This window comes from Pan troglodytes, chromosome 5, assembly GCF_028858775.2.
Source record: "Pan troglodytes isolate AG18354 chromosome 5, NHGRI_mPanTro3-v2.0_pri, whole genome shotgun sequence".
Classification (NCBI taxonomy): domain Eukaryota; kingdom Metazoa; phylum Chordata; class Mammalia; order Primates; family Hominidae; genus Pan; species Pan troglodytes.
In genome coordinates, this window is record NC_072403.2 from 48,690,135 (window position 1) to 48,717,396 (window position 27,262).

A 27,262-nucleotide genomic window follows, 5' to 3' on the forward strand; every position below is an offset into this window, starting at 1 on the left:
ATATACTTTAAATCATCTCTAGATTTGTTTTAATTTTTATTTTTTATTACTGCTCCTTGCAGAGCGTGGCTACCCCATAGGCAGCATGCCCAGAGTAGCCAGTCATTTCTAGAATATTTACAATATCTAATACAATGTAAATGCTATGTAATAGTTGTTAGACTATATTGTTTTAAAATTTGTATTATTTTTTATTGTTATATTGTCATTTTTTGTTTTATTTTTCCTAAATATTTTCAATCTGTGGTCATTTAAATCTGGGGGTGCAGAACCCATGAATATGGAGGGCTGACTATATTAACAGTGCCTGGAAATTTTTTACCCAGTAGAAATATGTATTAGAGACAAGGTCTCACTATATTGCCCAGGCTGGACTTGAACTCCTGAGCTCAAATGAACCTCCTGCCTTGGCCTCTCAAAGTGCTGGGATTACAGGCAGGAGCCACCATACCTGGCTGAAATATTTTTATATCACATTATACTAGCAGATATCTTGAAATATTACTGTCTTCCAAATGAGGGTAGTTATTAGATTCACCACTAAATCTTTTTTTTTTTTTTTTTTCTGAGATGGAGTCTTGCTCTGTCACCCAGGTTGGAGTGCAGTGGCGCGATCTCAGCTCACTGTAGCCTCCGCCTCCTGGGTTCAAGGGAGTCTCCTGCCTCAGTCTCCTGGCTGGGACTACAGGCACGTGCCACCACGCCCGGCTAGTTTTTTGTATTTTTAGTAGAGACGGGGTTTCACCGTGTTAGCCAGGATGGTCTCGATCTCTTGACCTTGTGATCCGTGAGCCTCAGCCTCCCAAAGTGCTGGGATTACAGGCGTGAGCCACTGCACCCAGCCCATCACCACCATTCTTTTCCAGAAGTGTTCATCTTCTCCAACTGAAACTATGTATCTCATGATCTCTTGATACAAATAATTACAATACAAATTCCAGTTCACATGGCATTTCTTAGGATTTATTAAAGATTTCAGTAGATAGAAGTTTATGTCTCTTAAAGAGAGTTTAGAAAGATGACATTAAATCAATATCTTTAAACTCTGTAGAAACTCATTGTGAAACCTTGCTTGGAGTAATATGCTACAAATATATTTGTCCATATTCTTTCTTAAATATTTATTTATTTGAGACAGAATCTTGCTCTGTCTCCCAAGCTGGAGTGCAGTGGCCCAATCTTGGCCGACTGCAACCTCCCCCCCGGGTTCAAGCAATTCTCCTGCCTCAGCTTCCCGAGTAGCTGAAATTACAGGCATGCACTACCACATTCGGGTAATTTTTGGGTTTTTGTTTTGTTTTGTTTTTTTAAGATGCAGTCTCACTCTGTCGCCCAGGCTGGAATGCAATGGCACAATCTCAGCTGACTGCAACCTCTGTCTTCCAGCTTCAAGTGATTCTCCTGCCTCATCCTTCCAAGTAGCTGGGATTACCGGTGCCTGCCACCATGCCCAGCTAATTTTTGTATTTTTAGTAGAGATAGGGTTTCACTATGTTGGCCAGGCTGGTCTCCGACTCCTTACCTTGTGATCCATCTGCCTTGGCCTCCCAAAGTGATTTTTTTTAGTTTTAGTAGAGATGGGGTTTTGCCATGTTGGCCAGGCTGGTCTCCAACTCCTGACCTCAAGTGATCCGTCCACTTCGGCCCCCCAAAGTGCTGGGATTACAGGGCTCAGCCACCACGCCCGGCCTTAAATCATTTTTAAGCTTAAACAAAAGCACTCTTGTTTTCTCCTTGCTAAGAAACTGATTTTGTCCACACATTTTTTTTCTTTTTTCTTTTCTTTTTTTTTTTGAGACAGGGTCCTGCTTCATCGCCCAGGCTAGAGTGCAGTGCTGTGATCTCAGCTCACTGCAACCTCCGCCTCCTGGGTTCAAGAGATTCTTGTGCCTCAGCCTCCTGAGTAGCTGGGACTACAGGCACCCACCAGCACATCCGGCTATGTCCACACATTTTCTATTTGAGTCTATCTTTATAAAAGGGAATCCTCAGTGTATCTTCCTTGGTAACATTGACTTTGTAAAATGGAATTTTGTTTGTTAACATTGTTATTTTCATAGGGTTTATTTTTCTTGGAACATGCTATAAAACCAAAATATTTTGAATGTTACTCATTGACAGAGAGCAAAGAGAGTCAAGAGTTTTCATAATAACTTTAATCAGATTGCTAATACTGATGCTTAATAAAAGAAATATACGGCCAGGCACAGTGACTCATGCCTGTAATCCCAGCACTTTGGGAGGCCCAGGTGGGCAGATCACCTGAGGTCAGGAGTTTGAGACCAGCCTGGCCAACATGGTGAAACCCTGTCTCTACTAAAAATACAAAATTAGCCAGGCGTTGTGGCGGGTGCCTGTAATCCCAGCTACTCAGGAGGCTAAAACAGGGGAATTGCTAGAACCTGGAGGCAGAGTCTGTGGTGAGCCGAGATCAAGCCACTGCACTCCAGCCTGGCTGGCAGAGCGAGACTCTGTTTAAAAAAAAAAAAAAAAAAGAGAGCGAGAGAGAGAAATCTACATTTTGTTTATAATTACTGACATTTTGAATTTTTTAAAGCAGTTACATACATAGGGACCAGAATATATTTAAACGACACTAAGAAATGGTGTCCTACTATTAAGCAGTTTTGACTTTAATAGCTCAATTTTTACCATACTGTATTTTAGTGAATGTTTTGACTGTGGGCTAGGAATGCAAACGGCAGTGTCCCATCTTTTTTACTATTTATGACTGGCATTGTACAAAAATGTCCATAGTCTGTAAAAGTGGAAAAAATCATATTGGTAGTAGTATTGCTTTTATTTCATTTAAAATGTTCTCTAAAATAGGTCAGATGTGGTGGCTCATACCTTAATCCCAGCACTTTGGGAAGCAGAGGCAGGCAGAGTACTTGAGGTCAGGAGTTCGATACCAGCCTGGCCAACATGGTAAAACCCTGTCTCTACTAAACATACAAAAATTATCCAGCTGTGGTGGCACACACCTATAATCCCAGCTACTCAGGAGGCTGAGGCAGGAGAATCTGCTTGAACCCGGGAGGCCAAGATTGCAGTGAGCCGAGATCACGCCACTGTACTCCAGCCTGGGTGACAGAGTGAGACTCCGTCTCAAAAAAAAAATAAAAATAAAATGTTCCCTAAAATAAATTCCCTTTGCATTAGGAAAAACATAAATGACTTAGATAAATCTCCATTTTGTTTAATAAAATGTATCATAATGCTGGGCATGGTGACTCATACCTATAATCTCAGCACTTTGGGAGGCCAAGGCAGGAGGATTCCTTGAGGCCAGGAGTTTGAGACCAGCCTGGGCAACATGGTGAGCAATCCCTTCTGTATGAATTTTTTAAAAATTAGTACAGTGGCATGCACCTTTGTTTTCAGCTACTTGGGAGGCTGAGGTAGGAGAATCACTTTGAGCCATGTTCATGCCATCGTACTCCAGCCTGGTTAACAGAGCAAGACCTTATCTCAGGAAAAAAAAAAAAAAAAGAAAAAAAATACATGCATATGCATAAATATTTTCCTGAATAAAACTAGAAATCAGATAAGTATCAGAGGAGTTTCTATTTAATATTCAGATAGTTTGTCTTTATTGAGAATATATAAGTAAGACTTACTTTTGGCTCTTTCAGCTTTTTGTTTTGTTGTTGTTGTTGTTGTTGTTGTTGTTTTGAGATGGAGTTTCGCCCTTGTTGCCCAGGCTGGAGTGCAGTGGCACGATCTCGGCTCACTGCAACCTCCGCCTCCTGGGTTCAAGCGATTCTCCTGCCTCAGCCTCCTGAGTAGCTGGGATTACAGGCGCACACCAGCATGCCCAGCTAATTTTTTGTATTTTTAGTAGAGACGGGGTTTCACCATGGCCAGGCTGGTCTTGAACTTCTGACCTCAGGTGATCTGCCCACCTCAGCCTTCCAGAGTGCTGGGATTACAGGCATGAGCCACCGCGCCTGGCCTTTTTTTTGTTTTTAATAGAGATGAGGTCTCACTATGTTGCCCAGACTGGTCTTGAACTCATGCACACAAACAGTCCTCCCTCCTCAGCCTCCCAAAGTGCTGAGATTACAGGTGTGAGCCACCACACCCGGCTCCTCGTTTCTCAATCATTTCCTGTGTATGGTTTTCCATAGTTATCAAAATGCCCTCACACTCTCTTAGAAAACACAGTAAAGAAGTATAAAAACATTTTTGTCAGGGCATCTGGTTTTTAATATATTGTAGAGTTGTCTTTTCTTTAAGGTCTAGTGTTGGTATACTCACTAGACCTTAAACCCATACCTGGCTGTGCCAGAAATTCTTCAACTTAGACATTTACTTCCGAGTCTTTTAATGAACCACAACTATTATTAATATAATAAGTTACTGTGCTAAATGTTTGGAGACTTCAACTAATTATTTTATATTTATGTTCAGCACATAAATCCCTTTATAAGGAGGTTTGTTAAATATTAAGTGGATTATCTTGGAAGGACACACAATCTTTTATTCTGTGGATCTTTAAAACTTGTATTTCCTTACGCCTGAGAGAAGTGAATTGTCTGATTTGGAGCAGATGTGGGGAATCAGTTGATTCCTCACTTTTTTTACACTGGCTTGATAGATGCCTGGCTGGATAATAAGGGTCCAGCATTAGTCAGTGGATCCTGGACCATGGAGGACCAGGCCTGCATCCCAAATCCTGTGCTGTACCATCGTCAAAAAGTGCTCACATGTAGCCTCGGTGCATATTCTTGGAAAGTAAATTAGTAACTGACATTAACCCTAAAAATGTCCTTTGGAAACCGGAATCTTAGGAAAGTAATTGCATTGGGTAAACAGTTATTAGGCATGTATGTATCAGGCATTGCACTAAACTCTGCTAACACAGAAATGAAAGGAAACTCATCCAGTTTTCATGGAACTTGTAAGCCAGTGGGGAAGTCAGAAAAACCAAGTATACTCATGTGTTGCTTAAGAAGGAGGATACGTTCTGAGAAATGTGTCGCTAGACAATTTCATTATCTTGTGAATATCAGAGTGCACTTACACAAACCTAGATGATCTAGCCTACTGCAGACCCAAGCTATATGGTATAGCCTATTGTTCCCAGGCACAAGGCTGTGCAGCATGTTACTATACTGAATACTGTAGGCAACCATAACACAATGGTAAGCATTTGTGTGTCTAAACCTATTCACACACAGAAAAGAAACACTAACAAGTTTTTTGTTGTTGTTGTTGTTGTTGTTGTTGTGTTTGTTTGTTTGTTTGTTTGAGACGGAGTTTCGCTCTTGTTGCCCAGGCTGGAGTGCAATGGCATGATCTCTGCTCACTGCAAACTCTGCCTCCCGGGTTCAAGCGATTCTCCTGCCTCAGCCTCCTGAGTAGCTGGGATTACAGGCATGTGCCACCATGCCCAGCTAATTTTGTATTTTTAGTAGAGACAAGGTTTCTCCATGTTGGTCAGGCTGGTCTCAAACTCCTGACCTCAGGTGAACCGCCCACCTCAGCCTCCCAAAAGTTCTGGGATTACAGGCGTGAGCCACTGTGCCCGGTCAGTATTATACTCTTAAGGGACCATAATCATATATGTGGTCCACTGTGTATGAAAGGTTGTTATGGGGACGCATGGCTGTATTGTCATACATGGTGCTGGTAAGATGTCAGATGTCCTCCAGGGATATGAATAAGTGAATAATGAATTTTGCTTCGGGATTTAAATAAAACTAAAGGAAGGCAGTCTCATTTTACTCAAGACCTTTAGGATAAGTAGGCATTGTCAGTTGACCGCTTGGAGGTGGGTGGGAATGTCTTCTAAGTAAAAGGAACATGCAAAGTCAAATAATTGAAAAACTGATAAGTTTTGGGGACATCAAGTGGTCAAGGTAGCAAAGAACTAAGGGCTTCTTACAGGGACAAGTGGGGTGGGTAGAGACACAAATGAGGCTAGCTAGTGCCTATTGTAATGAGCCAGTATATTCAGCTCTCTGATGCCAAAAAACCATACAGTCTAAAAGTTGCCTGCCTTCGGGATGGCAGAATTAAGTGCTGTCTCATCAGCACTCTCATAGCACTTTATGGTGTGTGTATTCATTTATATTTGGGCTCTGCTTTTTTTAAAAAATTGGGCCTCACTATGTAGCCTAGTCTGGTCTTGAACTCCTGTCTTCAAGCGATCCTCCTGCCTTGGCCTCCCAGAGTGCTGGGATTACAGGCGGGAGCCACTATGTCCAGCCTGCACCCTGCTTTAATTGGGAACATAAGATAAGCATAATGAAGATAATCGCACAGAGCAGTGTCTGATCAGTGTCCAAAGATGTAGTTGCTGCTTTCAGAATTCTGGGCAGAGAATTCTGAAGACAGGCTGAGGTTGTCAGAGAAGGATTCACAGAGATCAGATCCAAATTAATTTTTGAATAATGGTTGTATTTTCAGTAGACATGGGAGAGGAAGAAGAGCATTTCAAGTAAGGAAATTTGTCACCTGGACAAAGACAGATGCTGGGAAAGTGCATCATTGTGTTTGGAGGCTAGGAGAGTGGCAGTGGGCTAGAATAGAGGGCAGGGGAAATAGTGGAAAATAACTTTAGCCCTATTGTATGTTGTCAGCTTAAATAAAAGTCTTTGTTTTCCACTTTAGATTGTTATCCTATAGGAATAACCTGGTCTCCAAAGTAAGAAAAATATGCTTTCTTGGAAAACTGAGGTTTTCAAGGAAAAGTGAATAAACACACTCTCCCTGTGTGCCTGCTTCTGTTGCAGGTTTGCCATCCTGTGACCAACACATTAGAAAGGGTGATAAGTTCATTTTTAAAATATTTCCTGAGTTCCTATTATGTGCCAGGGGCTATTCTGGGTGCCAAGGTTCATTGGTGAACAGACACAAACCTCTGCCCTGATGGAGCTGACTTTCTAATGTAAATATGAGTCAGTGTGCTAAAGAGGACAAGGAAGGGGCCAGGTGCAGTGGCTCACGCCTGTAATCCCAGCACTTTGGAAGGCCGAGACGGGCGGATCACAAGGTCAGGAGATCGAGACCGTCCTGGCTAACACGATGAAACCCCGTCTCTACTAAAAATAGGAAAAAATTAGCCAGGCCTGCTGGTGGGCACCTGTAGTCCCAGCTACTTGGGAGGCTGAGGCAGGAGAATGGCGTGAACCCAGGAGGCAGAGTGTGCAGTGAGTCGAGATCATGCCACTGCACTCCAGCCTGGGTGACAGAGTGAGACTCCATCTCAAAAAAAAAAAAACAAAGAAGGAAGAAGTAGAGCAATTATTTGGTGGGAAAGAGTAAAAAAAGATTGATACTGAAGGTGGCTTAGGGTGATGCATTCCCAAATAAGATTTTGCCCACAGCATCTTTCCTTCAATCAGGTTGCCAAGATAACGGGATTCTCCCCTTAAGTTTGGAGAGTTGGAGCCTCAGTTTGTGTTTCTGAGTCAACCAGAGGCCCTTGTTTGCAGGTCCCACCTGACTCCACTCAGACCTGGAACAGGTTCCCCAATTTGCCTGAAATTTTCCCAGGGGCAACTAGTAACCCAGATTCCAGGTGAATCAGAATCTCCAGGGTTGGGGCAGGGGAGGACAGGACTCCATGGTTTTTGTTTTCTTGAAACAGAGTCTTACTCTGTTGTCGAGGGCAGTGGTGCAGCGATAGCTCACTGCAGCCTTGACCTTCCGGCTCAAGCAATCCTCTCACCTCAGCCTCCCCAGTAGCTGGGACCACAGGCATGTGCCACCACACCCAGCTAATTTTTTTTTTTTTTTTGAGACGGGGTCTTACTCTTCTGGCCAGGCTGGAGTGCAATGGCGCCATCTTGGTTCACTGCAACCTCCACCTCCCAGGCTCCATTGATCCTCCCGCCTTAGCCTCCCATGTAGCTGGGACTACAGGCATGTGCCACCATGCCCAGCTAATTTTTATATATTTTTAGTGGAGACAGGGTTTTGCCATGTTGCCCAGGCTGGTCTCAAACTCCTGAACTCAAGCGATCTGCTCACCTTGACCTCCCAAAGTGCTAGGATTACAAGCATGAGCCACTGTGCTCAGCTGGTATTTCATGTTTGTTTGTTTGTTTGTTTTTTGAGACAGAGTTTTGCTCTTGTCACCCAGGCTGGAGTGCAATGGCACGATCTTGGCTCACTGCAACCTCTGCCTCCTAGGTTCAAGCAATTCTCCTGCCTCAGCCTCCCAAGTAGCTGGGATTACAGGTACCCGTCAACAGTCCTGGCTAATTTTTGTATTTTTAGTAGAGACACGGTTTTGCCATGTTGGCCAGGCTGGTCTTGAACTCCTGACCTCAAGTGATCCACCCGCCTCGGCCTCCCAAAGTGTTGGGCTTACAGGCGTGAGCCACCATGCCCAGCCATTCATGTTTTTAATAACCAACTCCAGTTCATATTATTATTATTATTTATTTATATATTTAGTTATTTATTTTGAGACAGAGTCTCACTGTCACCGAGACTGGAATGCAGTAGCTTGATCTAGGCTCACTTTAAGCTCCGCCTTCCGGGTTCATGCCATTCTCCTGCCTCAGCCTCCAGAGTAGCTGCGACTACAGGCGCCCGCCACCATGCCCAGATAATTTTTTGTATTTTTAGTAGAGATGGGGTTTCACCACGTTAGCCAGGATGGTCTCGATCTCCTGACCTTGTGATCCGTCCGTCTCAGCCTCCCAAAGTGTTGGGATTACAGGCGTGAGCTACCACACCCGGCCTTCATATTATTTTGAAGCAAATCTCAGATGTCATTTTTTTTCATTCATACCTATTTCAGTATGGATTTCTAAAAGATACAGATTCTTTTTTTAAAAAATGTGATCCCTGAGGTCAAGTGATTGAGACCATCCTGGCCAACATGGTGAAACCCCCATCTCTAAAAATACAAATATTAGCTGGGCGTGGTGGTGCGTGCTTGTAGTCCCAGCTACTCGGTAGGCTGAGGCAGGAGAATCACTTGAACCTGAGAGGCGGAGGTTGCAGTGAGCCGAGATCACGCCACTGCACTCTAGCCTGGCAACAGAGCGAGACTCCGTCTGAAAAAAAAAAAAAATAGTGCACGCCTGTACAACTGAAAAAATTTAACAGAATGATATATTTATAATTCATCAGGAATTACAGAATTTCAATGCTGATGGACTCTGGGAAATTGTAAATTTGTAGGATTAACCTAGGATTATGGAATTATATGAGCTTTTAATTAGGCAAGGTCTTTGGGAGCACAGTCTCCATACAAAACACAGCTGCCTTATATTTAAAACCTGGGTATTTCTTCAATATTTATTATACCCACTTATGTGCTATTTGCTAGGGATATGAAGACAAATATGATGAGATTCCTGTTTTTGAGGGTAGTACTATAATATCTTTTTTTTTTTTTTTAATACGGAGTTTTGCTCTTGTTGCCCAGGCTGGAGTGCAATGGTGCGATCTTGGCTCACTGCAACCTTCACCTTCCAGGTTTAAGCGATTCTCCTGCCTCAGCCTCCCGAGTAGCTGGGACTACGGGCATGCGCCACCGTGCCTGGCTAACTTTGTATTTTTAGTAGAGATGGGGTTTCTCCATGTTGGTCAGGCTGGTCTCGAACTCCCGACCTCAGCTGATCGCCTGCCTCAGCCTCCCAAAGTGCTGGGATTACAGGCAAGAGCCACTGTGCCCAGCTGTTTATCTTAATGAAATGTGGGCCCTATATGTATACCTATTCTCTTGCTTGCTAAAATAATCATGGATGTCTTGATTTTCACGGATTTCTGTTTCCATTGCCAGATTCACCATTGTTGATGATCATTCCTTTATAATAGATGACAAGTCATGGACTTCTGGGAGTTTGGGAACTGGTTAAGTTAAATGATTTTCAAACTTTTTTCTTGCAGTTGAGTAAGAATTGAGCTACTCAGCTGAAGGGTGTGTGTGGGGAGAGATGGGAGTGTGAAGAGTGCCTCCACCACCAGCTGTTTTAGGCCTCCAAGACAGCTCCTGGATACCTTAAAGAATACTGGGTCCCAAAGTTAAACACTCACCAATGTGGTCTGTTAAGTTCATTAAGAAATGGGAAACAGGACCCAGAGGTTGGAGCTTCTTTGTCGTCACATGATTAGTCAATGTCAGTATCCAAAACAAGCCCTGTGACTTCCAAATTCAGTGTCCTTGCCCTATGTCTCCAGCCTCTGTAAAGCCTTGCCAGAAATTCTCCCCAGCCCCCTTCATGGTTGGTCACTCTTTCCCCCATGTTATAGCACATTTTTTTGCCAGCTGGATTGCTTAGTATGTTAGGCTTATTTCTTTTTTTGTTGTTTTTTTAATACTTTAAGTTCTGGCCTCCCCTAGCCCCCGGCACCCCCACAACAGGCCCCGATGTGTGATGTTCCCCTCCCTGTTCTCATTGTTCAACTACCACTTATAAGTGAGAACATGCAGTATTTGGTTTTCTGTTCCTGTGTTAGTTTGCCGAGAATGATGGTTTCCAGCTTCATCCATGTCCCTGCAAAGGATATGAACTCATTCTTTTTTATGGCTGCTGTTAGGCTTATTTCTGCCCCACCTCATTCCTACCTCAAGTAGGAATTAAAGCAGTTTAAAGACCTTCAAATTCTTCATTTCATGAGATGAACGAGGGTCGTTTATTGCCTATGTTAATTGTCGTCTTTTCCAACTATGAGAATTTTTGTTTGTTTGTTTGTTTGAGACAGAGTTTCGCTCTTGTTGCCCGGACTAGAGTGCAGTGGCACAATCTTGGCTCACGGCAACCTCTGCCTCCCAGGTTCAAGCGATTCAGATTCAAGCCTCCTCACCTCCCAGATTCAAGCAATTCTCCTGCCTCAGCCTCCCAAGTAGCTGGGACCACAGGCCCAAGCCACCATGCCCAGCTAATTTTTTGTATTTTTTGTAGAGATGGGGTTTTGCCATATTGCCCAGGCTGTCTCCAACTCCTGAGCTCAACCGATCCACCTGCCTCAGCCTCCCAAAGTGCTGGAATTATAAGCCACCGTGCCCAGCTGGGAATTTTTATTTATTTATTTTTCTTTATTTTTTGAGACGGAATCTCCCTCTGTCACCCAGGCTGGAGTGCAGTGTCATGATCCTACCTCACTGCAACCTCTGCCTCCCAGGTTCAACCAATTCTCCTGCCTTAGCCTCCTGAGTAGCTGAGATTATAGGCTTGTGCCACCACACCTGGTTGAGTTCTGTATTTTTAGTAGAGACGGGGTTTCACCATGTTGGCCAGACTTGTCTCAAACTCCTGACCTTAGGTGATCCACCCACCTCAGCCTCCCAAAGTGGTGGGATTACAGGCGTGAGCCACTATGCCCAGCCAAATTTTTAAATTTCTAAGTCTTTCTTGTAATAATTTGCCTTACTCTTTTCCACCCACTCCTCCTTGCTTTTAGGAGGCCCTAGCTGATGACAAAATAAATGAAGAAATCCTTGGTTGAATAATAACTAAAAAACTTAAAGCCAATCATGCTGAGTTTGACAGCTTCTTTTCTCCCCAAATGGATATAATTGTGAAAATATTGTCATGTTTTCTTCTAGCAAAACGTCATATTATTTCACAAAAAGCCCAGCGATTTCACCTGAAGAAGCTTGGGAACTCCTGCCAAAAATTGTAGCACTTCTCACATTGCAATGGTAATGAATTGTTGCATGTCTGTCTTCCAAAAGAAAGTGAGTTCCTTCAAAACGGGAACCATGCCAGAAGGTGAAGTCTTGCAATTTCAAAATGTAACAGCACAGAACAATTACAATATAGTAAAAAGAATAAGATGAGAATACTTTACATCCTTATCGACATGAATCGTTATTTGCCCTGCATAAGTGGCTATTCATGGCATAACTTTTTGATGATGACACCCATTGGAAAACTGTTTGCTCAAACACAATAGTTCACTTTTCAGCCTTGCTTCTTCTGTTCTACAAAATGTGAAGGATTTTTAAATTTGTTATTACATTTATGTCATACTATTTTATATTCCCACCCCCTAGCATAGTACCTGGCACTAGTGTTTGTTAAATGAATAATGAATATTCTTTATGCCCATTGAATAGCTTTATTAGAGATAGGAATTAAAGAAGGAGCCTTTCTAATTTCCTAAGCTGTTTTTCAAGGGTAGAAAACAAAAGGAGGCACAGGAGAAAACTGTATAAACAATTTAAATATCTGTCCTCCTTCCTTCTCCCTTTCTCCTATTCTCCCTCTTTCTGAATACTCTGATCCTATAATCTCTGCCGATGAACTCATATAACCCCTTCAAGAGATTTGGTTCAAGACCTTACAAATGACTATGGGGCCAAAATCGAGTAACCGGGCCTGGATTTAACTTCCTGTGTAGAAATAGTGAAAATCAGACACAATATATGAAATAATGGTATTTTAGATATTAGATATCAGGCAGCACAGGACAGTGACTCCTGAGAGGACAAAACAAATGAGATGAGCCCTGTAACCAACCCAGCTTACTGTCAAGAGTGTTTCCTTACCATAGCTCAGGGGAGGAGGAATCCACAGGAAGGCAGATAATCTTCCCGAGTTGAGCTGATGTCTCTGAGAGGTTAAAATGGCCTAAGTTCGGCCGGGCGCGGTGGCTCACGCCTGTAATCCCAGCACTTTGGGAGGCCAAGGCGGGCAGATCACGAGGTCAAGAGATCGAGACCATCCTAGCCAACATGGTGAAACCCCGTCCCTAATAAAAATACAAAAATTAGCTGGGCATGGTGGCGCACGCCTGTAATCCCAGCTACTCGGGAGGCTGAGGCAGGAGAATCACTTGAACCTGGGAGGCGGAGGTTGCAGTGAGCCGAGATTGCGCCACTGCACTCCAGCCTGCTGACAGAGCGAGACTCCATCTCAAAAAAAAAAAAAAAAAAAAAAAAAAGCCTACGTACCCAGAGTACCAGAGAGAGAGAGCACTGCACTCCACTCTACTATCTGGAGATCTACAGAGTCTTTCTCAAGTTTTCAGCTGATAACTGATGTGTTTAAGAAAACTTCCTAAGTTCTGGGAAGAAACACTACTTGGAGCTCACATAGGGCAGAGAATAGTTTGTGTTCCCATCTGCAAGAGTGCAAAAATCCTTGTAATTCATAGGATATCAGATGAAGTACTCAGAAGGGTATTTATTGCCTCACTATAGGGCAAAATGAATCCTAGACTAAAGATTGACAAAGCTTAAAAGCAAGCCTTAAAAGGATCAGACATTTTGTAAAGAAACTTTGTAAAGTAACTTAACTGTGTCCTAGACAAAGCTCAAAAATATCCAACACCTGATAATGTAAAATTAACAATGTCTGACATCCAATAAAAAAATGACCAGGTTGGCCGGGCGCGGTGGCTCACGCCTGTAATCCCAGCACTTTGGGAGGCCGAGGCGGGCGGATCACGAGGTCAGGAGATCGAGACCATCCTGGCTAACACGGTGAAACCCCGTCTCTACTAAAAAATACAAAAAATTAGCCGGGCGTGGTAGCGGGCGCCTGTAGTCCCAGCTACTCGGGAGGCTGAGGCAGGAGAATGGCGTGAACCCGGGAGGCGGAGCTTGCAGTGAGCCGAGATCGCGCCACTGCACTCCAGCCTGGGCGACAGAGCGAGACTCCGTCTCAAAAAAAAAAAAAAAAAAAAAAAAATGACCAGGCATGCAAAGAAGCAGAAAATACCACCCTTAATTGGGACCAACCACAACAACAAAAGCAATCAATAGAAACAGATGCAGAAATTATACAAATGATAGAATTAATCATTTTTTTGTTGGCCAGATGAGGTGGCTTATGCCTGTAATCCTAACACTTTGTGTGGCGGAGGCGGCGGATTGCTTGAGGCCAGGAATATGAGACCAGCCTGGGCAACATGGTGAAACCCTGTATCTACAAAAAATACAAAAATTAGCTAGCCATGGAGCTCATGCCTGTAATCCCATTACTTTGGGAGGCTGAGGCAGGAGGATCACTTGAGACCAGGGGTTCAAGACCACCCTGGGCAACACAGTGAGACTCTGCCTCTTCAAAAAAAATTTTTTTAAGTTGTTACTATCTTATATAAGTTCAAGAAAATAGTGGAAAGATTAAACAAATAATGGCATGGAATCTCATCTTGGGCCAAGACAACAAAGCAAAAAAAAATTTTTAAATAATAATGACATGGAGTATTTTAAAAAGACCCAAATTGAACTTCTGGAGATGAAAACTACAATGTTTTAAAATAAAAGTGCACTGGATGGGATTAACAGAAGATTAGAGACTGCAGAAGAAAAGATTTATGAATTTGAAGACATATGAATAGAAGCTATCCTAAATGAAAGCCAGAGAGATTAATATACTAAAAAAGGCCAGGCATGGTGGCTCACACCTGTAATCCCAGCACTTTAGGAGGCCAAGGCAAGAGGATCGCTTGAGCCCAGGAGTTCAGGACCAGCCTCCTGGACAACATAGTAAAACCCTGTCTCTACAGAAAATACAGAAATTAGCTGGGCATGATGGCAAGTGCCTGTGGTCCCAGCTACTCAAGAGGCTGAGGTGGGAGGATCACCTGAGCCCAGGAGGTCGAGGCTGCAATCAGCTGTGATCCTGCCACTGCACTGCTGCTTGGGCAGCAGAGCAAAACCCTGTCTCAAGAAAATTACTAAATTAAATTTAAAAAATAAAAGACTGAAAGAAAATACAGCATCATTGAGCTGTGGGACACTTCAAATAGTCTAATGATGTAATTGTAGTCCCCAAACAAGAGGGAGGGGCATAAAATATTTGAAAAAATTAATGACTGAAATTTTTCTAAATTGGAGGGAAACTATAAACCTGCAGATTCTAGAAGCTTAGTGAACCCTAACCACTGGAAGCATGAAGAGAACTACACCAAGGCTTTTCATAATCATATTGCTTAAAACCAGTGGTAAAGAGAAAAATATTCAAAGTGTCCAGAGGAAAAAATGACACATTATGAAAAAAAGAAAGGTAAGAATGATGGCAGACTTTTCTTTGGAAATAATGCAAATGAGAAATAGTACATCAGTATCTTTAAAGAACTGAAAGGAAAAAAACCCGTCAATCTTGAACAATATGCCCAGTGAAAATATATTTCAAAAACGAAGGCAAGATAAACACTTTTTGTGGGGGTGGGGATAGAATCTCTGTCTGTCTCCCAGGCTGGAATGCAGTCACACAATCACGGCTCACTGCAGCCTCAACCTCCCCAGGCTCAGGTGGTCCTCCCACCTCAGCCTCCTGAGCAGCTGGGATTACAGGTGCGCACCACCATGCCCAGCTAATTTTTTTATTTTTTGTAGAGGTGGGGTTTTTCCATGTTGCCCAGGAGGGTCTCAAACTCCTGGACTCAAGCAATCCACCCACTTCAGCCTCCCAAAGTGCTAGGATTACAGGCGTGAGCCACCGTGCCCATCTCACACTCTTTAAAGATATATCAAAACTGAAAGAATTAATCAGCAAAGACCTGCACTACAAAAAATATTAAAGGATTCCTTTCAGGAGAAGGAAAATGATACCAGATGGAAATCTGGATTTACTTAAGAGAATGAAGAACACTAGAAGTAGTAAATATATCAGTAAAAATAAAGTGACTGCAGTTCATTTTACCTTCAATAGGTCCGGGGGTAAAAATGTGATTTTGAAGACTGCAACTATTCCGTAGTTCATGTCTGCTTAAAGTCTCTCAATAATTTGCTAACCTCAGCACCTTTTAGAGGTAAATTTGTTTGTAAATTATTAGGAAGTTATGACTCATGTTATAGCAACTTACTACAAGTAAAGCAAATGTCAGTAGTTTTTGGTAAGGTATCTCATATTGGCTCTTGGTGGTTTTTTTTTTTTTTTTTTTTGAGACAGGGTCTCACTTTGTCACCCAGGCTGGAGTGCAGTGGCGTGATCTCAGCTGACTGTAGTCTCAACCCCCTGAGTTCAAGCCATCTTCACTAGGCTATATACATACACATATGTATATGTATATATATAAATTATATATATACAACACACATGTATACATACATATATACACATACATGTATGTATATGTATACATACATATATACACATACATGTATGTATATGTATATATACATATATACACATACATGTATGTATATGTATATATACATATATACACATACATGTATGTATATGTATATATACATATATACACATACATGTATGTATATGTATATATACATATATACACATACATGTATGTATATGTATATATACATATATACACATACATGTATGTATATGTATATATACATATATACACATACATGTATGTATATGTATATATACATATATACACATACATGTATGTATATGTATATATACATATATACACATACATGTATGTATATGTATATATACATATATACACATACATGTATGTATATGTATATATACATATATACACATACATACATATACATATACATGCGTGTGTGTGTGTGTGTATATATATATATTTTTTTTTTAGATGAAGTCTCGGTCTGTTACCCAGGTTGGAGTTCAGTGGCACGATCTTGGCTCACTGCAGCCTCTGCCTCCCAGGTTCAAGCGATTCTCCTTCCTGCCTTAGCCTCCCAAGTAGCTGGGATTACAGGCATGCGCCACCATGGTCGGCTAATTCTTGTATTTTTAGTAGAACAGGGTTTCACCATGTTGGCCAGGCTGGTCTCGAACTCCTGACCTCAGGTGATCCGCCTGCGTCAGCCACTAGGCTATTATTTTTGAAAGAAGCAAAAGAACAGAGAAGCAGATAAAGGAGGAAACAAAAACATTTGTAATAGTGGCCACATACCAAATTTCAGCTTGCGCAGTCTTTGAAATCCTGTTCTATTACTTTTTTTTTTCTTTTTTTTTGAGACAGGGTCTCACTCTATCACCCAGGCTGGAGTGCAGTGGTGCAATCTCAGCTCATTGCAACTTCCACCTCCTGGTTCAAGAGATTCTCATGCCTCAGCCCCCATAGTAGCTGGGATTACAGGCACGCACCACCACGCCTGGCTCATTTTTTTTGTATTTTTAGTAGAGACAGAGTTTCACCATGTTGGCCAGGCTGTTTTATGACTCTTAAGGGTGAAGTTTGGTTTTCTTCCATTGCTACTGGTCAGAATATCTTTTTTTTTTTTTTTTTTTTTTTTTTGAGATGGAGTCTCGCTCTGTTGCCCAGGCTAGAGTGCAGTGGGGCAATCTTGGCTCACTGCAACCCCCATCTCCTGGGTTCAGGCAATTCTCCTGCCTAAGCCTCCCAAGTAGATAGGATTACAGGCATCCACCACCACATACAGCTAATTTTTTTGTATTTTCAGTAAAGACAGGGTTTCACCATGTTGGCCAGGTTGGTCTCAAACTCCTGACCTCAGGTGATCCGCCCATCTCAGCCTCCCAAATTGTTGGGATTACAGGCATGAGCCACCGTGCCCAGCCCAGAATATCTTAAATAGGCAAAACTGATTTGCTGAACTGGGTTTCCTGAAATATCTGTTCTTGCAACCAATTATGTTTCTAATGAGAGCTTAGATTTTCTCCCTCTGTGTGGAAAAAAAATTAATACACTGTTATATCTCTGCCTTGGAGGTCTTTGAAGTTTTGCTGTGAACTTAATTAAATTCAGACTGTTTTTAAGATACAGTATTTCTTGGCCGGGCGCGGTGGCTCCTGACTGTAATCCCAGCACTTTGGGAGCCTGAGGTGGGTGGATCACCTGAGGTCAGGAGTTCGAGACCAGCCTGACCAACGTGGAGAAACCCTGTCTCTACTAAAAATACGAAATTAGCCAGGCATGGTGGTGTGGCCCTGTAATCCTATCTCGGGAGGCTGAGGCAGGACAGTCACTTGAACCCGGTAAGCGGAGGTTGTGGTAAGCCAAGATTGCGCCATTGCTCTCTAGCCTGGGCAACAAGAGAGAAACTCTGTCTCAAAAAAAAAAAAAAAAAAGATACAGTATTTCTTTTAAGACAGCTGATGTGGCTTATTCTCCAGGCCAGTAGGCTGCTTTAAAATATTCTAAGGGCTGGGCATGGTAATTGTAATCCCAGCACTTTAGGAGACCAAGGTGGAGGATCACTTAAGTGCAGCAGTTCGAGACCAGCATGGGCAACATAGTGAGACCTCGTCTCTACCAAAAAAAAAAAGAAAAAAAAAAGTTCTAAGTATTTAGCTGGGCACTGTAGCATACACCTGTAATCCTAGCTACTCAGAAGACTGAAAGGGGAGGATCGCTTGGGCCCAAGAGTTCAAGGCCAGGCTGGGCAACATAATGAAACCCTGTCTCTTCCAAAAAAAAAAGTTCTGAGTATTTGGTATATTTGGTATACTTAAGGAAAGCGAGCCTTACTTGAGGTTCTTTTTAAATTTTATTTTATTTTTGAGATAGGGTTTGGTACTTTTGCCCAGGCTGGAGTGCAGTGGCAAGATCACGGCTCACTGCAACCTTCATGTCCTGGGCTCAAGTCATCCTCTGACCTCAGCCTACCAAGTAGCTGGGACTAAAGGCAAGCGCCACCACACCCAGCTAAACTGACTTGAGGTTCTTGTACTTCAAGGACCATTTTGTGTCCTTCTTCTCCTTGTTTTATTGTTTTTCTTTTTTGATTAGATCTTACATGCATGTGGCACAAATTTCAAAATGTACAAAAGGACATATAAATAAAGAGTATCGGCCGGGCGTGGTGGCTCACGCCTGTAATCCCAGCACTTTGGGAGGCTGAGGCGGGCAGATCACGAGGTCAGGAGATCAAGACCATCCTGGCTAACATGGTGAAACCCGGTCTTTACTAAAAATACAAAAAATTAGCCGGGCGTGGTGGCGGGCGCCTGTAGTCCCAGCTACTCGGGAGGCTGAGGCAGGAGAATGGCGTGAACCCGGGAGGCTGAGCTTGCAGTGAGCCGAGATTGCACCACTGCACTCCAGCCTGGGCGACAGAGCAAGACTCCATCTCAAAAAAAAAAAAAAAAAAAAATTGTGTATCTTCCTCTGTTCCCCAGTCACCCTGTTTTCTTCCCAGAAGCAACTAGTGTTACTGGTTACCTGTGCTTCATTTTAGGTTCTATACATTTACACACACACATCATTTATATGTGTGTGTGTGTGTATATATGTGTGTGTGTGTATTTCCCCCACACACATTTGGGAACATAATGTACATAATATTCTGCACCTTTCTTTTTTAATTGACCATATATCCTTCCAAGTTAGTATGATTAAAACTGCCTCATTAGTTTTAATGACTGCAGAGTACTTCACTATGTAGGTAAACCATAATTGATTTAACCAGGACATTTAATCATGGACATTTAGGGTTTTTAAGAGAGTTTTTTAAATTAAGATATAATTTACATACCATAAAATTCACCCTTTTAAAGTATATAATTCAGTAGTTTAATACAAGAACTCTTTTTTTTTTTTTTTTTAAGAGGTAGAGTCTGGCTCTGTCGCTTTGGCTGGAGTGCAGTGGTGTGATCATAGCTCACTGCAGCCTTGACCTCCTAGGCTCAAGCAAACAATCCTCCCATCTCAGCCTCCCAAGTAGCTGGAACTACAGGTGTGCATCACCACACTCAACTAATTTTTAAGTGTTTTGTAGAGATTGGGTCTCACTACATTGCCAAGCAGGTTCAAGAACATTTTTATTGCCCCAGAAAGAAACCCCATACCCATGACATCTAGGGTTTTGCCGTCCTTTGTTAAAACCAATTAATACTAAAATAATAATAATAATAATACTGCCCTGGATATTCTTATACACATATCATTTGGTACATGTGAAAGAATACCCACGTGACAGCTGGTTATGGTGGCACATACCTGTAGGCCCAGCTACTTAGGGGGTTAAGGATCTCTTGAGTGCAGAAGTTCAAGTCCAGCCTGGGCAACATAGAGAGACCCTATCTCTAAAAAAAAAAAAAAAAAAAAAAAGTGAGTAAAAAAGAATATCTGCAGATCTGCAGTACAAATACCTGGAAATGGATTTGCTTGGTAAGCTGATCTGTGCACTTAAGATTTTGAAAGACATTGCTAAATTGCCCTCACTAGAGGTTATATGAGTCTGTATCCTGTCAGTGTATAAAAGTTCCTATTTCCCCACTCCCTGCTAGCAGAATCCTTCATCCAACTTTTCTGTCTTTGCCAATCTGACAGGACATGTAGTATCTCACTACAATATTAATTTTTATTTCCCTTATTATAAGTAAGGTTGATTATTTTATATGCTTAGGAGCTAGTTGTATTTCCTTTTCTGTGAATTGATTGCTCATAAACTGATTAAATCTTTGACTGATATTCTGGATGGATCCTGATAAAAAAATTTTCCTTATTTATAAGAGCTCTTTATGTATTAGGGAGAAAAGCCCTGATAAAAAATTTTCCTTATTTATAGGAGCTCTTTGTGTATTAGGGAGAAAAGCCTTCTGGGGTATGAAGTGGAGGTATTTTTCTCAGTTATTTTTGTTTATTTGTTTTAGTCTTTGACTTTGCTTATGATGTGTTTTTCTTTTATCATGCAGAAACTTTGCACTTTATGTCATTGACTTTGTCGGTCTTTTATGACTTGTGTGTCTTATGACATCCTTAGACTTTCCTCACTCCAAGATTGTTAAAAAAAAAAAAAAATTCTCCCATGAGTTATTCTATTACTTTAAGGTTCTTTCTCCATCCACCATTTAACTCCTAGATCCATCTAGAATTTATTTTTGTGTAAGATATGAGGTGTGAATCTACCTTATTTTCCCCATATGGTTAACAACTTTTCCCCACCGCTTTGAAACGTCATTTTTACACTGTGTCCTCTTGATTAAAAGCTATTATTTAAGATGTTTGTTGGTGCAATTCAGAACAGTTTTAAATATTAGCTTTAATTTTTTAAGAGAGGTAGTCAGGTGTTCAGGACAGTGATTCCTGAACTCTTGGGGTGCCTACAGCCCCCTTCCCTCCACGACAAATCCCACATCAAGTGCTGCTATTTACAGAGGGGAAGACATCTTGCTCATGTCTGTTGGGCCAAGAAATAGTTTCCAATCACTCATCCAGGGATTTCCCCTTAGCCTCATAAAATCCAGCTGGGGTCAGCCACCCATCTAGGGATTCCAGGGTTGTTACTTGAATGTGAAAAGAGCCTCAACAGGAGTCCAGAAGTAAATGGAGAATCTTTCCAGAGAAAACAAAATTCTTCACTTTTAGGTCATTAGTGACTGATCTTCAGATTATCTTCTCATTTTATTTATTTTTATTTTTAATTTTATTTTTTGAGACAGAATCTCTCTCTGTCACCCAGGCTGGAGTGCAGTGGCATGATCTCGGCTCACTGCAACCTCTGCCTCCCAGGTTCAAGCAATTCTCCTGCCTTAGCCTCCTGAGTAGCTGGGACTACAGGCATGTGCCACCATGCCTGGCTAATTTTTTGTATTTTTAGTAGAGACGGGTTTCACCGTGTTGGCCAGGCTGGTCTCGAACTCCTGACCTCAGGTGATCCACCCACCTCGGCCTCCCAAAGTGCTGGGATTACAGGCATGTGCCACCATGCCCGGCCTATCTTCTCATTTTAAAATCATAGACAATTTTGCAATTTTGCTTTGGTAAATTTACTTTGATGGACCATAGGTCATCTGGTGAAAGGAACCCCTGGATTAGGCTATATTATGACTACATTTTGGCATTATTTGAAGCTAGAGAATACAGGGCTAAGGGTCATCTCTTTTAATTTGAAACTGTTTAAGGTGAGAAAAGAGTGTGACCCTTTAAAAAGCAGAATTCTCAGGGTGCCCCTGACTGTAAAGGCTCCTAGAGTTGTACCTACTGGGACCAGAGGAGAAGGCCTGTCTGGCAGTTCCTGATGCTGCTGATAGGGGGTAGATATTCCCAGGGAGCCTTCTTTCAAGCCAAGTGTTTGACTCCCTGTTTTGTTTGGTAGAGAAGGTTGCACAATGGCTTTTAATCTCATTCAATATTATAAAAGTGTTCTGTTTGCACTACTCAAGGAGTAGTTTGTCACTCTAAACTTAGGGGTAGCAGCTGTTCTCTGTGCTTGAAAGTGCTAGTGGTAGTAACACCTCAATGGAGTGACTGGTGTTGACTTCCTGCCTCAGGGCTTGTTTAACCCTTAGGGCACCTCATCAAGTAGAGGAACTAGGCAAGTGTGTCAAGTAAGGAGGGAAGCTGGGAGAGTTGTGGAAGTGTTTTTCTTTGGTATAGGCTATTTTTCACTTACATTTTTATTAATTAGTTTGTTCCAGAGACAGACACTTAAAAAAAATGAATTCACAAAGGATACAGGGGAATTCAATTTAAGCGGTCATGTTAAAAAAGTAATATCTACTTTATAGGCTTAATGTATGTCATAATTGGCTAATTTATTCCATATGATTATGATGCCTGAGAGAGAAGCCTATGGTATGCTGATGAGCCATGGTTAATACAATTTTATCTCACTAAATGTCGTCAGGATTTAAGGGAAGACCTTCACACAGATTTTTCTGTATCTATGTGATGATCATTTTCCTGCTTTTCCTTTCTGTCCCATCTTCACTCCTCCACAGTCATGTTACACTAGTATAGTCATGTGAGCGTGCCCATGAGTAACTCCAAGTTGAGTTCTAAAAAGCAGGTTTCACTTAGCCAGCTGCCCTTGTCAGTTTCAGCCTTGGGAGTCACCTTTTGGTATCTTTTCCCACTCCTTCTTCCTCCTTTCTCAACCATCATTTCTCCTCTCCACTGGATTCTACTCACAGGGTTTGTAATCTCCCAGATCATTCAGCATCTGAATGAATTCAGCCGCCAAGGGGAAGATCACTGGCAGATCCCAGTGGGGGTACTTACCCCTTCCAGACTCTTCCTGAGGAAAGCAAGTTACCTTCCATGTAGCAGGAGTACATTTTATACTAGTTTGGCCTTGTGACTGTTAGAGTGGGAAGTCTGAGGGAATTGGAGAAGAGATGCAGTTTTAACAGAGGAAAAACATTTAGTAGAGACTGTCCCTTCTGCCTTCGGGCGTGTCCCTCTTCTGGGCATCTCTTCAGGATTTCATTCCTACGTCCAACTGCCGTTCACAACTGCCCTTTCCAACTGCTCCAGAACTCTTGGCCCTGGCATTCCGTGATGTAAATTATTCCACACTTGGCTCAAAAGGGTGTGAAGCGGTGTTGCCAGGTGTCGGATCACTAGTGTAAGTTTCCCAGTCTGTGGGGAGAGCTGCTCTTGGAATCTGTGCAGTTGTTGTTTCAGCCGAAGCATAGTCATTTCACTGGCTAAGCTTGACGCTGTCGCTGGTGGGGGAGAGAGGGATCTCAGGGCCTGGAGCTAGGGTGAACTTTTTTGGTTGAGATTCTCTACTTTAAGGATTCTAGTGTTAGGATGTAGATTGTTTGGAGTTGAACAAGGGTGGTGCTACTGCAAAAGGAGAATGTGGGACTGGCAGGCCAGAGCCTGCAGAGACTGCCTGCGGCTAGGGTGCCCCCTCTTCTCTCTCTAAATGCAGGAAGAACCATTTTCTTATCTTCCTAAAGATAGCCAGAATATGGCAAAAAATGTAGGTTGCTCACCATGTTTAGGAACATTGAGTCACAAAATTAAAAGACCTCTATGTCTATGAGATCTTTTCTAAAACATAAATATTATTTTTCCCCTTGTTTATTGTACATTTTGAGGAAGTTACTGTTCATGGTTTATAGCCCCTTAGGGGAATCTGCATGTGAGGGAGGTTGCTGCCAACTATCTTTGATTTGTCTAGATTCTTTTTTGACTTATAAGTTAAAGGTTTGTTTTCAATAAAAAGTTTAAATTGAATACTTTATCTCTCAAATGACCTCAAAATTTTTTAAATTACATTAATATTAAGCAGAGGAAAACTCACGTGAATTACAGTTATTTATCCAGAAAAGTGTAAGGCATACTTTTGTATTGCATTGATACTACTGTCTTTAATCTGCTTTACTGAAACCTGTTTTCCTCTCCCTTTTCTTTATAGTTGTCATGGATGATGATGATGACTCGTGTCTCCTTGATCTTATTGGGTAAGATGCTTATTCCAAAACCTGGGTAAATCAAATGTGTGAGGTTTGCTGAACACTAAGACAACCTAATAGCATATAACACCTGGTAGGTATTTTAAATAAAAATTAAATAATAATCATAGGTTTAGTAGAGAAACAGAGACATGATTAACACAGGGGTTGTAATTCAGTAATTCTTTTTTTTTTTTCCTTTTGAGACAGGGTCTCACTCTGTCACCCAGGCTAAAGTGCAGCAGCACAATCTCAGCTCACTGTAGCCTCCACCTCCCAGGCCCACACGATCCTCCCACCTCAGCCTCCCAAGTAGCAGGGACTACAGTCACATGCCTGTGACTAATTTTTTGTGTTTTTTTTTTTTGTAGAGACAGGGTTTTGCCATGTTGTACAAGCTGGTCTCCAACTCCTAGACTCAAGTGATCCTCCTGCCTCAGCCTCCCAAAGTGCTGGGATTACAGGCATGAGCCACTGTGCTCAGCAAGTGATTATTTATTAAATTTATTTCCTAATAAATCCCAGGAGGCAGAAGTGAATAATAATAGGAAATGGCACAATATCAAAACAAAAACAAGATTAAAAAAAAAAACCTACTAATTGTTTTAAAATAGGGAGAGGATTTTACTTAGGTAATAAATCATTTTCTTTCTACTCTAGTAAAAATTAGTTCTAAATATAGATAGTGTATTTGTTTGTTGTTTTATCTCTTTTTTTCTTCTCTTTTCTAGAGACCCACAAGCATTGAACTATTTTCTACATGGACCTAGTAATAAATCTGTAAGTAATGCGTAGAATACCACAGACATCTATTTTGTTTCTGCTTTACAGTTAAAGTAGTAACCACCTATTGAATTTGTATCTTTGCAGAGCAATGATGACTTGACTAATGCAGGATATTCTGCAGCCAATTCAAATTCAATTTTCGCCAACTCTAGTGTGAGTATTGGAAACTAAATGCAATGATTGAATGGTTTCTGTCTGATTGATGCCTTGTGAACTGAGCCTTTAGCTGCCTTTGTATCATGAGAATCCTTACCTTGTCTGTTGTAATTAATTTAATTTTATTTATTTATTTTGAGATGGGGCCTCACTCTGTCACCCAGACTGGAGTGCAGTGGTGCGATCACAGCTCACTGCAGCCTCGACCTCCCAGGCTGAAGCGATCCTCCCACCTCAGCCTCCCAAATAGCTGGGACTACAGGCGCATGCCACCACACGGGCTAATTTTTGTATTTTTAATAGAGACAGAGTTTCGCCATGTTAGCCCGGCTGGTCTTGAACTCTCAGGCTCAAGCAATACACCTACCTTGGCCTCCCAAAATGTTGGAATTACAGGTGTGAGCCACTGTGCCCAGCCTGTTGTAATTTATATAGGAAGAAAATCTATTGAATTATGTAGACATTTTCTACTTTTAACTTAGTCAATTAAGACAAGCTATATGGCCAGGTACAGTAGCTCACACCTGTAATCTCAGCACTTTGGGAGGCCAAAGTGGGAGAATCATTTGAGCTCAGGAGTTCAAGACCAGCCTGGGCAACATAGCAAGACCCTGTCTCTATTTTTAAAAAATAAAATAGACCAGACGCGGTGGGTCATGCCTGTAATCCCAACACTTTGGGAGGCCGAGGTGGGTGGATCACGAGGTCAGGAGTTAAAGATCAGCCTGGCCAAGATGGTAAAACCCCATTTCTACTAAAAATACAAAAAAAATTAGCCAGGCATGGTGGTAGGCGCCTGTAATCCCAGCTACTCGGGAGGCTGTGGCAGAGAATTGCATAAACCCAGGAGGCAAAGGATGCAGCGAGCCGAGATCCCGCCACTGCATTCCAGCCTGGGCAACAGAGCGAAACTCCATCTCAAACAATAAATAAATAAATAAAATAATACACCAGGCACGGTGGCTCACACCTGTAATCCCAGCACTTTGGGAGGCCGAGGCAGGCAGATCATGAAGTCAGGAGATCGAGACCATCCGGGCCAACACGGTGAAACCCCATCTCTACTAAAAACACAGAAATTGGCGTGGTGGTGCGTGCCTGTAATCCCAGCTACTCAGGAGGCTGAGGCAGGAGAATCGCTTGAACCAGGGAGTTGGAGGTTGCAGTGAGCCGAGATTGCACCATTACACTCCAGCCTGGCCACATAGCGAGACTCTGTCTCAAAAAAATAAAAATAAATAAATAAATAATAAATAATAAAAAGACAAACTATATGAGGTTGTCTTTTAAATAATAAAAAGACAAGTTATATATCCACTTTGCCATTTTTCTAAGCTTTCAGCTTTCTTTTTTTGAGACAGAATCTTGCTCTGTTGCCCAGGCTGGAGTGCAGGGGCACGATCTTGCCTCACTGCAGCCTCCGCCTCCTGGGTTCAAGAAATTCTCCTGCCTCAGCTTCCCTAGTAGCTGGGATTACAGGTACCCACCACCGCACTAGCTAATTTTTGTATTTTTAGTAGAGACTGCGTTTCTCCATGTTGGCCTGGAAGATCTTGAACTCCTGATCTCAAGTGATCCCCGCCCCATTACAGGCGTGAGTCACTGCACCTGGCCTCAACATTCTTTCTAAAATGACTCAGAAATGTTACAACCTGAGAAACTCATATTAGAATGTTTTGAACCTTGTTACATAATAATCTTTAAAGAAATTATTCTTAATTCATAGTTACTTATAAGTTGTTTTCATCTTAAATGAGAAAAACAAAGATAATGAGTAACACTTGAGCATTTAGTATGTGCTTGGCATTAAGAGCTTAACATATATTAACCTCAGCCAGACATGGTGGCCCATGCCTGTAATCCCACCATTTTAGGAGGCCAAGGCACGAGGATTACTTGAGCTCAGGAGTTTGAGACCAACCAGCATAGTGAGACCCCATCTCTACAAAAAATTTAAAAATTAGACCAGCAGCTGGGCGCAGTGGCTCACGCCTCTAATCCCAACACTTTGGGAGGCCGAGGCAGGCAGACCACGAGGTCAGGAGTTCGAGACCAGCCTGGCCAACATAGTGAAACTCCATCTCTACTAAAAATACAAAAAATTAGCCGGGCGTAGTGGCGTGTGCCTGTAATCCCAGCTACTCAGGAGACTGAGGCAGGAGAATTGCTTGAACCTGGGAGGTGGAGGTTGCAGTGAGCCAAGATCACGCCACTGCACTCCAGCCTGGGTGACAGTGCAGGACTCTGTCTCAAAAAAAAAAAAAAAAAAAAAAATAGATGAGCATGGTGGTGCATGCCTATAGTCCCAGTCCTGCTGAGGCAGGATCCCTTGAGCCCAGGAGTTGGAGGCTGCAGTG

General features: G+C 42.2%; 1 protein-coding gene across 6 annotated transcripts in view; it reads left to right on the forward strand.

Annotated features, from left to right (window-relative positions):
• Positions 1-27,262, forward strand: part of BICRAL (BICRA like chromatin remodeling complex associated protein) — a 121,629-nt gene that overhangs the window by 52,292 nt on the left and 42,075 nt on the right. For 3 of the 6 annotated variants that reach the window (XM_063812427.1, XM_016955520.4, XM_024357216.3), the window contains exons 3-6: positions 11,516-11,611; positions 23,927-23,972; positions 24,695-24,743; positions 24,834-24,902. In XM_063812427.1, the coding sequence (XP_063668497.1) occupies positions 23,932-23,972; positions 24,695-24,743; positions 24,834-24,902 (159 nt within the window). In that variant the 5' untranslated portion in view covers positions 11,516-11,611; positions 23,927-23,931. Of the gene's footprint in view, positions 1-9,519; positions 10,086-11,515; positions 11,612-23,038; positions 23,126-23,926; positions 23,973-24,694; positions 24,744-24,833; positions 24,903-27,262 lie in introns of those variants that run through there. The other 3 variants (XM_063812428.1, XM_001135166.8, XM_054685827.2) reach the window with 3 other exon arrangements.